This window comes from Papio anubis, chromosome 4 (genome assembly GCF_008728515.1).
Source record: "Papio anubis isolate 15944 chromosome 4, Panubis1.0, whole genome shotgun sequence".
Classification (NCBI taxonomy): Eukaryota; Metazoa; Chordata; class Mammalia; order Primates; family Cercopithecidae; genus Papio; species Papio anubis.
The window spans coordinates 174619631-174635507 of NC_044979.1; the positions used below are offsets into that span (position 1 = coordinate 174619631).

General features: G+C 44.4%; 1 protein-coding gene across 1 annotated transcript; it reads left to right on the top strand.

Moving 5' to 3' along the window:
* The first annotated feature begins 11429 nt into the window (after positions 1-11429).
* On the top strand, positions 11430-11746 carry BB_R133_JSM474C8F (ribosomal protein L23a-like). The gene is made up of 2 exons (NM_001168993.1): positions 11430-11540; positions 11645-11746. Exons 1-2 carry the CDS (start codon positions 11430-11432, stop codon positions 11744-11746), a joined length of 213 nt encoding a protein of 70 aa, NP_001162464.1.
* Positions 11747-15877: the final 4131 nt, after the last annotated feature.

Genomic DNA, 15877 nt, shown 5'->3' on the forward strand with positions numbered 1-15877 from the left:
TTCCCAGTCCCCACAGACACTGGTCCTTGGGCCACTGCATACTTCCAGTGCAATCATGCATTTATTGCATTTGAGTTTTTTTAGTAGTTACTGGTTGCAATGGTTGATTTTATATGTCAACTTGGCTAGGCCATGGTGACCAGTTGTTAGGTCAAACACCAGTTTAGAGGTTACTGTGAAGATATGTTTTAGACGGGATTAACATTTAAGTCAACAGGCTTTGAGTAAAGCAAATTACATTACCCTCCATAATGAGAGCGGGCCTCATTCAATCCATTGAAGGTCATAAGAGAAAAGATGGAGGTCCCTAGAGGAAGACAGAATTCTGCCAGGCAATCGTCTTTAGACATCAACTCTTCCCTGGCTCTCCAGCCAATGGGCCTGCCCTGAAGAATTCAGACTTGCCAGCTCTCATAATTGCATGATCCAATTCCTTAAAAGAGAGAGAGAAAGGAGATATCCTATCCGTTCTGTTTCTCTGGAGCACCCTAATATACTGGTAGACATATGGCCTCCCCAAATGAATTGTAAGTCATGCAGAGGCAGAAATTGAGTTTCCTCAACCTCTGTGACCCCAGCAGATAGCCAGCCACAGAATGGACCCTCAATAAATGCATGCTGAGTGGACAGCACATGGTCTAGGCTGGGAAGGGGTGAGGTGTAGGAAGCAGGGAAGTGCAGACGTGCACACCCTGAATGTGAGGGCCTCCTTGAGTTTGCAGCCTAGGTGCTGGGCCCTGCACGTGTGGTCTGTAAGGAGAAGTCATTGGTCTACATGCAGTGACCCCGTTGGCTTCTGGGACTCACACTCTGCAAGGTCAAGGGCCTGGTTGGCACCATGGAAAAATCCTGAAGCGCTCACTTGGCATGAACAAGGTCTGGGGTTTGTGAGAATCAGAACCTTCCAGAATCCTGGGCTGTGCACTGTTATGCTGAAAGGCTGGTGCTCATTTTGGACAGTGAAGCGCAGCCCTGAGCAGAAGGAGTCCCTCCGAGCATCGTGCCCAGATGGCGGCTCAGCCTTTCCCTTGTAATGCATGGCCCTGAGGAGGCGGCTGGCATCGTTCTGCCACAGGCCTGCTCCCCCTCAGCAGCCCTAAATGGGCAGACTGTGTGGGAGGAAACAGCCCCCTCGGATTACTGGGCTATAAAACTTCAAATGCATGAAGACTTTGGATGGCGATCAAAACCCCAGCACACCCCAAGACCTAACCATGCAAAGCTCGCCCCACCAGACAGTCCCTGAAGGTCCTTGTTTCTCAATAACACAGCCCCTGGCTGGGCCTCACACAGCCCAGATCCTTCCTGGAGCTTTGAATGCAGATTTTTCTTGAATCCTCAGCAGTCCCCACCCTGCTGCTGTTAGGACAGAACCAGGGAGTCAGGAGCAACAGATAAAAGGTCCTCCCCTGCCCTGGTCCCTGCGCTACAGTGTGGGACGAGCCAGCCTCATGGCCTGTGCTGCGTGTCAAAGACAACATCCCCCTTCTCGCCCTGCCCTCCCCTCAGCACCACAAAATAAACAAGGCCCGGAAGAGGAGTCCAAATGCCTTCTCGCTGTGCCACGTCCACACAGACGCTGCTTAAGGATCTAAGTACATCTCAGAACACAAGAAGCTATGAGTGAGACTCTTGCTTTGTTCAAAGAGCTGTGTGATGTCCACACAAAATGGAAAACAAGTACAGGCCGCCAGCTCCCTGACAGGACCCGCCCCCCACCATGGAGATAAAACAAGCAACAACAGAAGAGGCCGGACCTGCGAGCCTCCTCATCGGCTGACAAAATAGCTCTGAGGAGCCCAGGAGTGTCACTAGGTGTATTGGGCCATTCTTGCATTGCTGTAAAGAAATACCTAAGGCTGTGTAATTTACAAAGAAAAGAGGTTTAACTGGTTCCGGGTTCTGCGGGCTGTACAAGCACGGAGCCGGCATCTGCTCAGCTTCTGGGAAGCCTCAGGGTGCTTTCACTCAGGGCAGAAGGCGAAGCGAGAGCAGGCACGTCACATGGCCAGAACAGGAGCGAGACAGAGAACGGAGGGGAGGTGCCACACGCTTTTAAACAACCAGATCTCCCAAGCACTCACTGTCATGAGGACAGGGCCAAGCGGATGGCGCTAAACCACTCATGAGAAATCCGCCCACATGATCCAGCCACCTCCCACCAGGCCCCACCTCCAGCAGTGGGATTACGGTTCGATACGAGATTTACAGGAGATGACATCCAAACCACACTGCTGGCGGTGGTGTGCATAGCAGGGAGGGAAGGCAGTGTGGATGCAGAGGCCCCAGCAGACTCTCAGATGGGGTTGGGAAGGCCCGTTCTCTCCCCCAGGAGTAGCCAGGACAGACCAGGCCTGGATGGGACCTGGAAGCCACCTCCTGGTTCCCATTACACTCGCATTGCTCAGTCAAAGACCACAGGCTGGGCAGGGACCCCAGGGTCCTCAGGACCCCATAAAAGAGGGGGCGGAGGAGGAAACAGCCTCTGCACACACCCACAGATGGGGCCTCGGCCAGCATCCGGGCCAGCCCCACCACGGGGAGGGGCTTCCGTGCCGGCCAGGGTGACTCCCAGCAGCTCTGGAGCCAGGCCCTGGTAGACCCTGAGCAGAGGCTGCCCTCCCTGGCCCTACCCAGGGAAATGGGTGGACGGTGCCTTCCTCACAGAGAGAAGTGCCTGGAATGAAAGGGGACTCGGGGACAGGGGCTGGTGGGCCCTGTACACCCTAGAACCTGCTGTCTTCCTGAAACTCACCCGAGGGACCCCACATGAGGCCTAGTCTTTTACCCTACACCCAGGGAGACAATTCCAGCTACATCCCTCGATTATCCCAGCAGAATCATGGTCAAGCCTGTAGGGAGGTGACGAGGAGCACAGTCCTTAGTGAGAGGAAAGAGCCACAGAATCACCTTTTACTGAGGAAACAGAACCAAGCTAGGGGCAGCGAAAATCCACAGTGAACACGAGTGACAGCCCCAGTGCGGTAACAGAGGACTTTGCAAACACAAAGCCAAAACGAACAGAACGAAGAAACACTTGCTGATACTAGATATGAAACAGAATTGATGAAATAAAGCACAGGAGGGATGGGCTAAGAAGCACGACAGACCCACTGAAGAGTGCACTTGGGGGTCGGGCGTGGCGGCTCATCCCTGTAATCCCAGCACTTTGGGAGGTCGAGGCGGGAGGATCATCTGAGGTCAGGAGTTTGAGACCAGCCTGGTCAACATGGTGAAACCCCATCTCTACTAAAACTACAGAATGGGCATGGTGGTGGCGCCTATAATCCCAGCCACTCGCAAGGCTAAGGTGGGAGACTCACTTGAACCTGGGAGGTGGAGGTTACAGTGAGCCGAGATTGCACCACTGCAGCCACTGCACTCCAGCCTGGGTGACAACCAAGACTCCATCTCAAAAAAAAAAAAAAAACAAAAGAGTGCACTGGGGCCTGTGGTCAGGAAGAGAGGAGAAGTGGAAAGGGCAGAACAGTCAGGTGAGGTAGAGAACAGGAGGGGCGGCAACAGCTCCCTAAAGGGAAAGAAAAGCGGGAAAGGGGCACAGGTGAGATGTCGCTCAAGAAACAATGACTGAAATTCTCCCAAACCTAAAATGAAAAAGTCACATGCTTTATAAATCCTCAGACTGACAGGATTCATGGGGAACTGAACAGGACAGGCTGAACCCACGCCAGCCAGGCAGCAGGAAGGAAGAGCAAAGAAAAACATGAGATGTTATATTTTCCAGGAGAAAAAGTCGGTGACCTGCTGGATTCGTCTCCTAGGTCTGCCAGAACCAAGTGTGGCACTACACATGGGTGACTTAAAATAGCAGAAATGTATTCTGTCATGGTTCTGGAGGCTATGAATCCAAAATCAAGATGCCGGCAGGGCCATGCTCCCTCGGAAAGCTCTAAGAGAGATTCCATTCTATGACCCTCGTAGCTTCTGGATTTGCCACTGTCCTCAACTTGTAGACACAACACTCCCAGTTGCTGTCTCCCTGCTCATGCAGCCTTCCCCCTGAGGGTTTGTGTCTCTGTGTCTCTTCCCCTCTTCTTAGAGGGACACCAATATGTTGGATTAGGGACCCAGCCTACTCCAGTAGGACCTCATCTCTTAACTAATTACATCTGCAATTACCCTAGTTCCAAAGGCATTAGGATTTCAACATCCTTTTAGAGGACCCGGTTCAGCCCACAACACCTACGAAAGAACAAAAATAAGATTTTTATCAGGCCTTTCGATAACAACAGGATACCAGAAAACTATGGAGTCATACCTTAAATATTTTAAAGAAAAGCATTTTAACTTAGAACAGTGCATCTAGTTAGATTATTATTTAACACAAAAAAAGTAATAGCTCCAGCCTCATATATAGATGATTTCAAAGAACTTGTTCCACAAAGCACTATTTGAGAAAATTCTTACAGAGTTTCCTCTGGCAGAAGAAAAAAAAAAAAAACGAATCCAACAAAAAGATATAAGTAAGGATCAGTATAAAGTTAGTAAAAGAAAGTTTTGTTGTCAAAATTAGCAAGGAGTCAAAAATATGAGGTTCTCAGCGGGGCTTCAGCAAGGCTGACTGCAGGCTTCTGTGACTCACCCCCTCCACAACGAAGACCCAAAGTAGCGAGTAGATGCTCACATTTTGAACAGATCATCTAAGAGAACACTAGAATTCAACAGAGAGTGACAAGAAACACCTAAAGCCAGGAAGGAGTGAAAAGCAAGGCAGCCTGCTTGACAGGGGTCAGCTGGGATCCTGGAGAGGCTCCCAGCATAGGGAAAGGGGGAGCGAGTGACCCCTGGAGGTCCACACTTCCACTGCAGACTCCTGCATCCTAGCCACGGGAAAGCCCTAGACACTCACAGCCCCAAAGACTTACCTAGGATGCTGCCTAGAGACCATGTGATGGCTTTGCTCCAGAGGGGCACTCATGCCAGGTCCCTCCTCACTCCACCCTAGGCAGCTACCGCAGGGTATCACACAAAAGGAGCCTAGCCCTCACCAGACTGCAGTGGACCCAACAGCCCCTGCCTCTCCACATCCCTGGAGCCCCACTGACATCCCCTGCCCACAGATGCTACCACGACTGACAGCTGCCCCCAGGGCTGAAGTGAGTCAGTAACAAAGACCCCACTGCCCCTTGCAATGATGCTGCCACACATTTTCATGCACCTTAAAAGCAAACTCCCCTGCCCACAGCAGTCACAGGTGCCAATGCACAAGTAAAGTGTGCACTCCTCAGCCACCTGCATACAGCTGCTGCCACTGAAAGCTACTGAGCCCTCCCCAGAAGCAGGGCTGCAGCATATCTTGGGCCTGGGGATCATCCCACCCCTGCCCACCACAACCAGCACCTGCAAGCACCACTGGGGGCCTAAGGACAGGTCCACCTAGCCTGGCTCTGCACCCCCAGTGTCCAAGCATGCCATCCAGAGGACTGAGGACTGCCTAGCCTAGTCCCCACCACTGACACCTGAGCCCTCCCCCCAGGGGCTTCAAGTTAGGCCCATCCAACCTGCCATCCCCACCACAGTGGGCACCCACCTGCACATGCCACCTGCAGGCCTGGCAACTGGCCCACCTAGCATGTTGTAGCCACCACCAACACCAGCACAAACTGCTTGGGAGCCAGAGATTTGTCCTGCCACTGCTACTGCCATCACCCACATCATGCTTGTTGCCTAGGGGCCAAAGAACCTGCCCACATGCCTGGCCCACCACTACTGGTATCTGAGTAAGCTGCCTGGAGTCCCAAAAATCAGCCCTCTTTTACCTGCTAACACTGGCGCCAGCGTACACACCCCTGAAGCTGAAGGACAGGCACACTTGCACACTGCTGCTACCACTGGGACCTGAGGACAGGCCAATCTGGCATCTCTGCCCCCAGCAAAACTTGACCACAGTCTCCACTAATAACCACACCCTAAGCCGCTGAGGAAATCAAACACCACTGACATTGTTTAAGGCCAAAGAAATTACACAGAGACTATGCTACTGTACCCACAATCAAAACAAAAGTGCCCTACTCAACACTACAGGTACATCTTCAGGAAAAAGGCCCCACTCATGAAAGCAAATTCAAGAAACTGGAAGAAGAGACTGTTACACTAGATGTGCAGATACCAATGTGAGAGAAAGAAACATGAAAAGGCAAGGAAATATAACACCACCAAAGGAACACAATAATTCTCCAGCAACAGATCCAAATCAAAAAGAACTTACGAAATCTCAGGGAAAGAAATTCAAAATAATGATATTAAAGAAGTAGAGTGAGATACAAGAGAATACAGAAAAATAGTACAAAGAAATCAGAAACAAAATTCAAGATACGAAAGAGAAATTACCAAAGAAATGAGTATCGTAATAAAGGACCAAATAAAAATTCTAGTACCAAGGAATGCATTAAATAAAATATAAAATACATTTGAAAGCTTCAACAGCAAACTAGATAAAGCAGAAAAAGGATGTCAGAACTTGAAGAGAGGCCTTTTGAAATAAACCAGTCAGATAAAAATAAGAAAAAAAAAGAATAAAAATGAACAAAGCTAGGCCAGGAGCAGTGGCTCATACCTGTAATCCCAGCACTTTGGGAGGCTGAGGTGGGTGGATCATGAGGTCAGGAGTTCAAGATCAGCCTGGCCAAGATGGTGAAACACTGACTCTACTAAAAATACAAAAAAAAATTAGCCAGGCATGGTGGTAGGTGCCTGTAATCCCAGCTACTTGGGAGGCTGAGACAGAGAATTGCTTGAACCTGGGAGGTGGAGGCTGCAGTGAGCTGAGATCACGCCACTGCACTCCAGCCTGTGTGACAGAGCAAAACTCCATCTCAAAAAAAAAAAAAAAAAGAAAGAAAATGAACAAAGCTTATATGACATATGGGACCCTATAAAGTGACAAAATATTCTAATGTTTGGTGTCCCAGAAGGTAAAGAGAAAACTAAAAGAATAGAAAACTTATTTAACAAAATAAGAGCTGAAAAACTTCCCAAGTTTAGCAAGAGATGTACACATCTGGATACACGACTCTCAGTGACCCCCAAATAAATACAGTGCAAAAAGCTCTTCTCTATGTCACATTATAATTAAACTGTCAAAAGGCAAAGGCAAAAAGAATTCTAAAAACAAGAGGAAAGCATCTAGTCATTAATGAGGGAACCTCCATCAGACTAACAGTGGATTTCTCAGCAGAAACTTTATAGACCAGGAGAGAATGGAATAATATATTCACAGAGCTGAAAGAAAAGGAAACTGCTGACCAAGGATATGATACTATACCCAGTAAAGTTTTTCTTTATAAATGAATGAGAAATAACGCATTTCCCAGACAAGCAAAAGCTGAAGGAATTCATCACCACTAGACCATTCCTACAAGAAATGCTTAAGGCAGTCCTACATTTGGAAGCAAAAGGACAGTATCTATCATAATTAAAATACACAAAAATATAAAAACCCATTGGAAAAGCAAACATACAAATAAGGAAGAGCGAAGACTCAAATGTTACTACTATAGAAAATTACCAAACCATAATCATAAATAAGAGAAAAAGGAACAATGGATATACAAACAACCAGATATCAATCAATAAAATGACAGGAAAATGTATTAACCACTCCACTTAAAAGATATAGACTGACTGAATGAATTTTTCAAATGATCCAACTATATGCTGCTTACATGAAACTCATTTCACCTCTAAATTTAGACACATATCGACTGAAAGTAAAGTGATGAAAAAGATATCCCACACAAACAGAAACTCAAAACCAAGCAGGATTAGTTATACTCACATCTGATAAAACAGACTTTGAGTCATAAACAGTAAAAAGAGACAAAGAAAGTCATTATATAATGATAAAGGGATCAATTCAGCAAGAAGATACAACAATTCTAAACATATATGCATCCAACACTGGACCACCAGATATATAAGGCAAATATTACGAGATCTAAAGGGAGAGACAGACTTTAATAAAATGATAGTCAGGGAGAGGACTGAGTGGCTTAAGGTGGGTCACTGAGTTTCCCAGAGGTTCAAGCTTTTAAGTGGAGGAGCTCAGAGTCAAGCCCCTCTCCCAGCTCTGCAGGCCTCAAATACAACCACCATCCCACCAGAAACAGGACCCCTTTGGCTCTGATGTACCACTGAGTTTAAGAGGTTCCTGAGACCCCCAGACATCTCTTCAAACAACACTACATCTGAAAGTCACACATCTGCGAGGTCCTTAGGGGTATCAGTCTCATTGGAGACAGTGACAGAAGCTGGAGAAAGGCTGGGAGTGCAGTCCCCCAGCAGGAAGTCTCACTGCGGATGGGAAGAGACCTGAATCATCTTCAAACACTCTTGCGTGTCCCATTTTAAGAAAATGGAACCAACGTGTTTCCAGCAAATTGAACACACATGGACATTTCTTAATGAACTCCAGTCAGCCCATCTGTCGAAACTGAAGATGCTGGAGAAACCTAAGACTCCTCTAAAGTTACAGCCAAAAAGATGTGATGCACCTCCAAAAACTGCACAAGGGATGCTGCTAGCACCACTTCAGTGTTGTGGTCAACAAAGGAGTGGGGTGGAGGAGGAGTTTCTCTCTTGCCCTTCCCTGCAAAGATCGCTTTCCCCAGCATCGTTCCCAAAAATAGTAGCCGAGCTTTTAAAACACACACACTCCAGATCTGTGCTCCTGGGAGAGCTTGTTCAACTCACATCCTGCGTGTATACAGAGCTCTAAATAGAGACTCCCAAGTCTACAAGGGAATTCCTTTTAAGGAATCCACCCAAATTTGTTAATAACCAATCATAGAATAAACACCAAAGGATCGAGAGAGAGAGAGAGTATGTGTGTGAGTGTGTGTGAGTGTCTGCACGTGTGCACGCATGCACATCAGTGCATCTAAGTGTGTATGGGGGTGAGGGACCTTCTCCTGCCAGAACTTCCCTCCTGCCATTTGTCCTGCCGCTGCTACTGCCTACCTACTCTGTAGCATAAGGGCCTGCAGACCAACAGGAGCCCAGGTAGCAAACATCACTCCTGAGGGCCCAAGTAAGACTCTGTCACTCACCACATACCAAATAAAATGATATATATATAATATACATAATACATTAATCATAGTTATAATCTGTATTTCATATGTATATATTAATTTCATATCGTGATCATAGAGAGATGATATATATATTCTGTTTCACTGTGCTTACACTATTTTCATTGCAGAAAAGGGACAAATAGAGGCTGCGGCACGATGGAAGGGTCACTTGCTTTTACACTGTGTACCTTTTTGTGGCTTTGAATTTTGTACTTGAAAAAATTAATTTGTGTGTATGTGTCCTGCAGGTAAACTGTTATCTTCTAAAAAATTTCTGCTTGACTTCCCAATCTCCAGCCGGGACCAAAACTTTCTCAGGAGCTCACCATGCCCTCCCCTCCCCACCCATCCCCAAAACACAGGTACTCATACACATGCATGCCACACACCCACACAGCACACATATATGCACACACATAGGCCATACACACCACACACATACACACACCACACTGACACACACACACACACACACGCATTTGTCAGGAAAGAGCCTTTCACCACCCCCTGAAACCCCTCCCACACCATTTCTGAGCGCAAGTGCAGGCAGGGCTCTTGCCAACCAGGCCAGCATCAAGTCACAATGAACCTGCAGCATGGATGGGAAGAGCCCGAGTCCTCTAAGCCTCAGAATTCAGTGCCACCTAGAGGCTCCTCTGTTGCATGATTTCTCAATTCTGAGTGAAAAGGCAGGCCCAGTCATTGGCCTCATGAAACAGGAGGGGGTCCCATGAGCCCGTAATGTCCAAGGCAGGCACTCATATTTCTCATGAGGACTTGAGAGATTGGGGCTGCCTGTCCGAGCTGCTGGCCAGGTCCCCAGGACCTGAAGTGCTCAGTATCCTTTTGCAATTTTGCTCCTCTACTCGGAGTGCAAACTGGTCAATCACTTCTGGAAACTATCTGGCCACATCTATTTAAGTTGAGCATACGCAGCCCCTCGGCATAGCAGTCCCACTCCTGATCTATACCCAACATATATGTGCACATAAAACTCCTGCCCACCCCAGCTCATTGAAATAACACCCCTGAAAATCCCAGCCCCTCAGCTGGGCCATTCCCCCTTGCAGGGAAGGGGCTGGAGGAAGCTGGGAACCCATGTTGCTCCCAGGCCCAGTAGCATCGCAGGTATGGATGGCCCCCTCCATCCTGCCCTCTCTCTGTCCCCACCCTCTGAAGCAGCAGTTCTCAGCCAGGGATGATTTTGCCCTGTGGGGGACATTTGGCAATATCTGGAGACATTTTTGCTTGGCATACCTGCGGAAGGGGATGTACTGGCAGCTGGCAGGTAGAGGCCAGGGGTTCTGTGCAGCATCCTACAGTGCAAAGGGCAACCCCAAGTGAAGGAGCATTCGCCTCCAAACAGCAATAGCGATGAAGCCAAGATACTGTGCCTTAAGATCTCAACGGTGGAACAGTGGGTGTAAATTATTACTACTTTTAAATAATTGGACATTTCAGCTAAAGATTTAGAATTTAAAAATTCTATTACAGGAGAACTCTGTTCTAAGGCAGATGCATTCATCTTGTATTTTAAAAGAACAAAGCTGCCTAATGAGAATGGCAAAGAGTGAGACCATTCACTTCGCGGGCTTTAGATGCATCTTCTTCTCAGCCCGGGAAGCTGTTCCGTTCTCCAGCAAACACCACTTACTACCTAACGACTGTTCCCCCAGGGACCTGTGAGTGCACTCAAATCCAGAGTTTTTATGCTGGATCACTCAAAGGGATAAAAATACATTTCCACTCATTCTTTTCTTCCCTAAAGGTAATGTCTTGTTTATCCTTCCTTGTCTCTAAACAGATAATTTAATTATTTTAACTATTACATTGATGACTAAAGGCATAGTCAAAATGAACTAGCCAGATGATCTACAATAATCGACATTAGCTGTGAAAATTGTTTATGGAACTACTCGCTACCCAGCATAGACGTATTGCGCATTTCCTTCATAGCGCCTAGATTCTACTAGACATCACAGAAGCACAGTCCCTACAAATTAGTGATTTTATATATATATATGTATTTTTTTTTTTTTTTTACCAAATGCTTTCTAGATTGTTGCCCTATTTGTTGTTTAAGAAATGCTGACCCTTTTCACAAGATGGTGCTGAAAGCGAAGAAGGAAGTTCCCAAAGCGAAGGCTTTAAAGGCCAAGAAGGCAGTTTGAAAGTTGTCCACAGCCACAAAAAAAAAAGATCCGCACGTCCCGCACTTTCTGGCAGCCCAAGACACTGCAACTCCGGAGGCAGTGTCCTTGGAAGAGCACCCCCAGGAGAAACAAGCTTGACCACTATGCTGTCATCAAGTTTCCACTGACCACTGGGTCAGCCATGAAAAAGATAGGAGACAACAACACACTTGTGTTCATGGTGGATGTTCAAGCCAACAACCCCCAGATCAAACAGGCTGTGAAGAAGCTCTATGACACTGACATGATCAAGGTCAACACCCTGATAGGCTGTGAAGAAGCTCTATGACACTGACGTGATCAAGGTCAACACCCTGATAGAATGTGAAGAAGCTCTATGACATTGACGTGATCAAGGTCAACACCCTGATTCGATCTGATGGAGAGAAAAAGGCATATGTTCAACTAGCTCCTGATTACAATGCTTTGGGTGTTGCCAAAAAAATTGGGATCATCTAAACTGAGTCCCGCTGGCTAATTCTATGTATATCTTTTCACTATTAAAAAAAAAAAAAAAAAAAAAGAAATGCTGAAGGCTCTTTTACTGTTTTATATATTAATTCAAGTTGTTCAAATGCAATCCAACTAAATTTTTAATTTGTCTCACTGTTCTCTTCTTAAAGAATTAAGTATTATCCTTTGGAAAACAGAGTTTGATAAAAGAAACTAAAATCCAACAACTCAAAATATCTCAGCAGAAACCAACATAAGGAATCAGTACAATCCTCATTGGCTGCCCCCAGAGTAATTTAGGGAATCAACATCAAAGTAAAAGTAATCAATAATTTGCTTTAAATTCAAAAAGATGCATACATCATAAACTAAAATTCCAAACACTATCAGAAGGTATACAATAAAAAAGGTCTCCCTGTCATCTGATTTCCCTATCACCCTACCGTCAACAGTTTTTTTGTGTGTTCTTTCAGAAATTCTTTACACATACAACCAAAAATATGTATTTTGATAAATTATAGTTGTGTTACATACACATTGTTTTGCTGGTGGCTTTTTCTTCCTTTTTTCTTGTGGTAAAATGCACATAAAATAAAATGTACCCTCTTAACTATTTTTAAGTGTATAGTTCAGCAGTATTCAGTACATTCACGTCTTTTTACAGCCATCACCATTATCCATCTCTGGAACTTTTTTCATCTTGCAAAATTGAAACTCTGTACCCATTAAACAACAACTTCCCATATATCTCTCCCTCCAGCCCCTGGCAGCCATCATTCTTATAGTCTCTATGAATTTGACTACTCTAGATACTTCATGTAAGTGGAATCATAGTGTTTGTCTTTTGGGGACTGGCTTATTTCATTCAGCCTAATGTCCTCAAGGTTTGTTCATATTGGAGCATGTGTCAGAATGTTCCTTTTTGAGGTTGGATAATATTCCATTGTTATATGTAGCACACTTCGCTTCTCCATTCATCACTGGTGGACACTTGGGTTGCTTCCACTTTTTGGATGTTGTGAATAATGCTGTAAATATGGTGTACAAATATCTCTTCAAGACCCTGCTTCCAATTCTTTTGGATCTGTATCTAGAAGTGGAATTGCTTGATTATATTGTAATTCTATGTCTAATTTTTTGAGAAAGTGCCATACTGTTTGGCACAGCAGCTCCAACAAGTTACATTCCCATCAACCATGCACAAGAGTTTCAATTTTTCCACATCCTCACCAACACTGGTTATCTTCTGTTTTTGTTATAAGAGGCATCCTAACGGGTGTGAGGTGGTATCTCATTATAGTTTTGATTTGCATTTCCTTAGTGATTAATGATGTTGAACATCTTTTCATGTGCTTACTGGCCATTTGTACATCTTCTTTAGAGAAATGTCTATTCAAGTCCTTTGCCCCTTTTTCAACTGGGTTGTCTGTCTTATTGTTGATTTTTAGTCCTCTATATATACTGGATATTAATCCTGTCTCAGATATATGATTTGCAAAAATTTTCTCTCATTCTATGGGTCGCCTTTCTACTCTACTGAAAGTGTCTTTTTGAAGTGTCTTTTTGAAGCACAAAAGTTTCTCACCCTCATTGAGTCCAATTTGCCTATTTTCTTCTTTTGTTTTTTAAGCCTTTTGTGCCATATCCAAGAAATCCTCACCAAATCCAATGTCATGAAGCTTTTGTCCTGTTTCTTCTAAGACTTTTATAGTTTTTAGCTTTTACATTTAGGTCTTTGATCCAATTTGAGTTAGTTTTTGTATATGGTGTTAGAAAAGGTCCAACTCCATTCTTGCGTTTGTGGAGATCCCAGCACCATTTGTTGAAAAACCATTCTTTCCCTATTGTCTTGTTGATTTGTCCATGTGGGTGCATACAGAATTGCCTCATTTCTTTCATGGCTCAGTCATATTCCATCATATAGAGGTACCATCCCTTTTCAACCTGCCCCCTGCTAAAGCCCTAAATTCCTTTCTACTGTGTTGATTTTGTAAAAATGGTAGAGTATACTTTTTTTTATGTACAGATGTGTGTGTGTTTGCATGTATACACACACACACATAAATTCTTAGCAGTAAAATTCTTGGCATAAATTATTTGCAGTAAAATCTCTGGCTGAAAAGGTAGAATCATCCAAACCACCACCAGATAATGCACTTGTGTGTTTTAAATAAAAATTAATTGTAATAAAATTTAAGCAGTCAAGAGAGACGTTAAATGAAAAATGAAGACATTTTCACCTGAGCCCCAGTCATTCTACCCACTGGTTAACAATTCCTTGCAATTTCCTTCCAGAAAAAAATGGTTATGCATATACTCAGAAATATATACTTATATATTTTTATTTCCATGAGTAGGCAGACTATAGACATTACTATACATCCCAAATATATTCTAGTACTCTGCTTGTTTTGTATGCGTGTGTGTGTCTTCTGGAAAAGTGACACATAATTAGATTTCTACCAACAGAATTGTATGTTAGAAGGAAAGTTTCCTTACACCAATGTCATCATGGGGAACCATCAACATTTTAACATTGCCATTTAGATAGGTAAAAAGTATGTCTCAGAGAAAAGAGATATTACTTTTCTTAAGAATAATATGGTTTATGTTCTAGGAGCCAGGAGATGGGAGGAGAATAAGATGGAACAACTTTCCATCTTTTTATATTTATTTTCTTGTGAAGTATCTTTGTCTTTTGCCCAGTTTTTATTATTTTGTTGCTTTTTCTTCTTGAATTGTATGTTTTATTTCTTATGGAAATTATTAGGCTAGCTGCTATAACAAAAAGAGCCAACAAAATTCAGTGTCTTAAATGTAATAAATGGTTGTATCTCTTACCTATGACAGTCTGAGGTGAATGTCTCATTCTACTACACATGGCCACTCATACGATACACTAAAATCACATTTAGGTACTCAGGTTCCTTCCATCTTATTTTTCCACCGTGACTCAAGATGTTGTTCTCTTCTGCAATGTCAACACTGGGGTACAGGCACACCTGTGTTCTAGCCATGGAGAAGGGGGAAGAACATGGGCAAGAGTCATGCCAACTCTTTCAAACTCCCAGCCCAGAAGTGACCCACATTGCTCTGTTCATATCCTATGGGTTAGAATTTGGTCATATGGCCACATCTAACTGCCAGGACAGCTGAAAGATGCAGTATAGTTAGGCTGTGTATTAACTATCTACTCTATTCTGCCTAACAACATTACCACTAATAACTTAGGGCTTAAAACTAAACATTTCTTATCTCACAGAGTCTGTGAGTCAGGAGTTTGGTTTGGCTCAGCTGGGTCCTTTGCAAGGTGGTAGTCAAGGCACTGGCTGGGCTGTAGTCTCATCTGAGGTTTGACTGTGGAAGGACACACTTTCAAGTCCAGGCAGGTTGGCAGAACTCAGTTGGACTGGTGGCTTCAATGTCTTGCCTTGTTATCCATCAGCCTTGCCCTGGTATCCTCAGCTCTTAGAAGCCCTCAGTTCCTTGCCATGTAGGGTTTCCTCAAGGCCAATGGGGAGAGAGAAAATCCAGCAAAATGGATATGACAATGCTATATATATATAATTACATACACATAATCATGTCAATCCTGATACCTTTTCCATGCACTATTGATTAGAAGTCACATGTCCTACCCATACTCAAGGGGAGGAGGCTACACAAGCACATGAACACCAGCTACTAGGGATTGTGGGGGCCACCCAAGAGTGCTGTGTAGGCCTCCTTAGAATCCCATGACAATTAAAGAAGGAAAATAGATTTCAGTGGATATCTAGCTGTCAGCTTCCACCACAATGTGTTGCAAATATTTTTCTTAGCAAAGGAAAATGCTCAGAAAAGTGCTAGGTTGAAAATTGGGTTTATACTTTAATTTGATGGTTATTTTGAGGTTGGTATTTTAAATTTGCTTATGGAATTCTTGACTTATAAAAGCTTTTAGTTTGTGTGAAGTCAAATTTATCAATATTTTCCTTTACTGCTTCTGGATTTTGTTATGATTTATGGCATTTCATGAAAGACCTCCCCTAAGATTATGTGAAATTCCATCCATGTTGGCTCCTAAAATAAGTCATATTATTATGGCCAAGCATCCCATTTTTCAGAACATTTTCTTCACTACCAGGATAATTTGTT

Bases quoted from the DNA above. Each gene is read 5' to 3' on its own strand.
- BB_R133_JSM474C8F (NM_001168993.1), top strand. From the start codon at position 11,430: ATGAAAAAGATAGGAGACAACAACACACTTGTGTTCATGGTGGATGTT. The intron at 11,541-11,644 runs GTCAACACCCTG...GACGTGATCAAG, and splicing joins ATGACACTGACATGATCAAG to GTCAACACCCTGATTCGATC.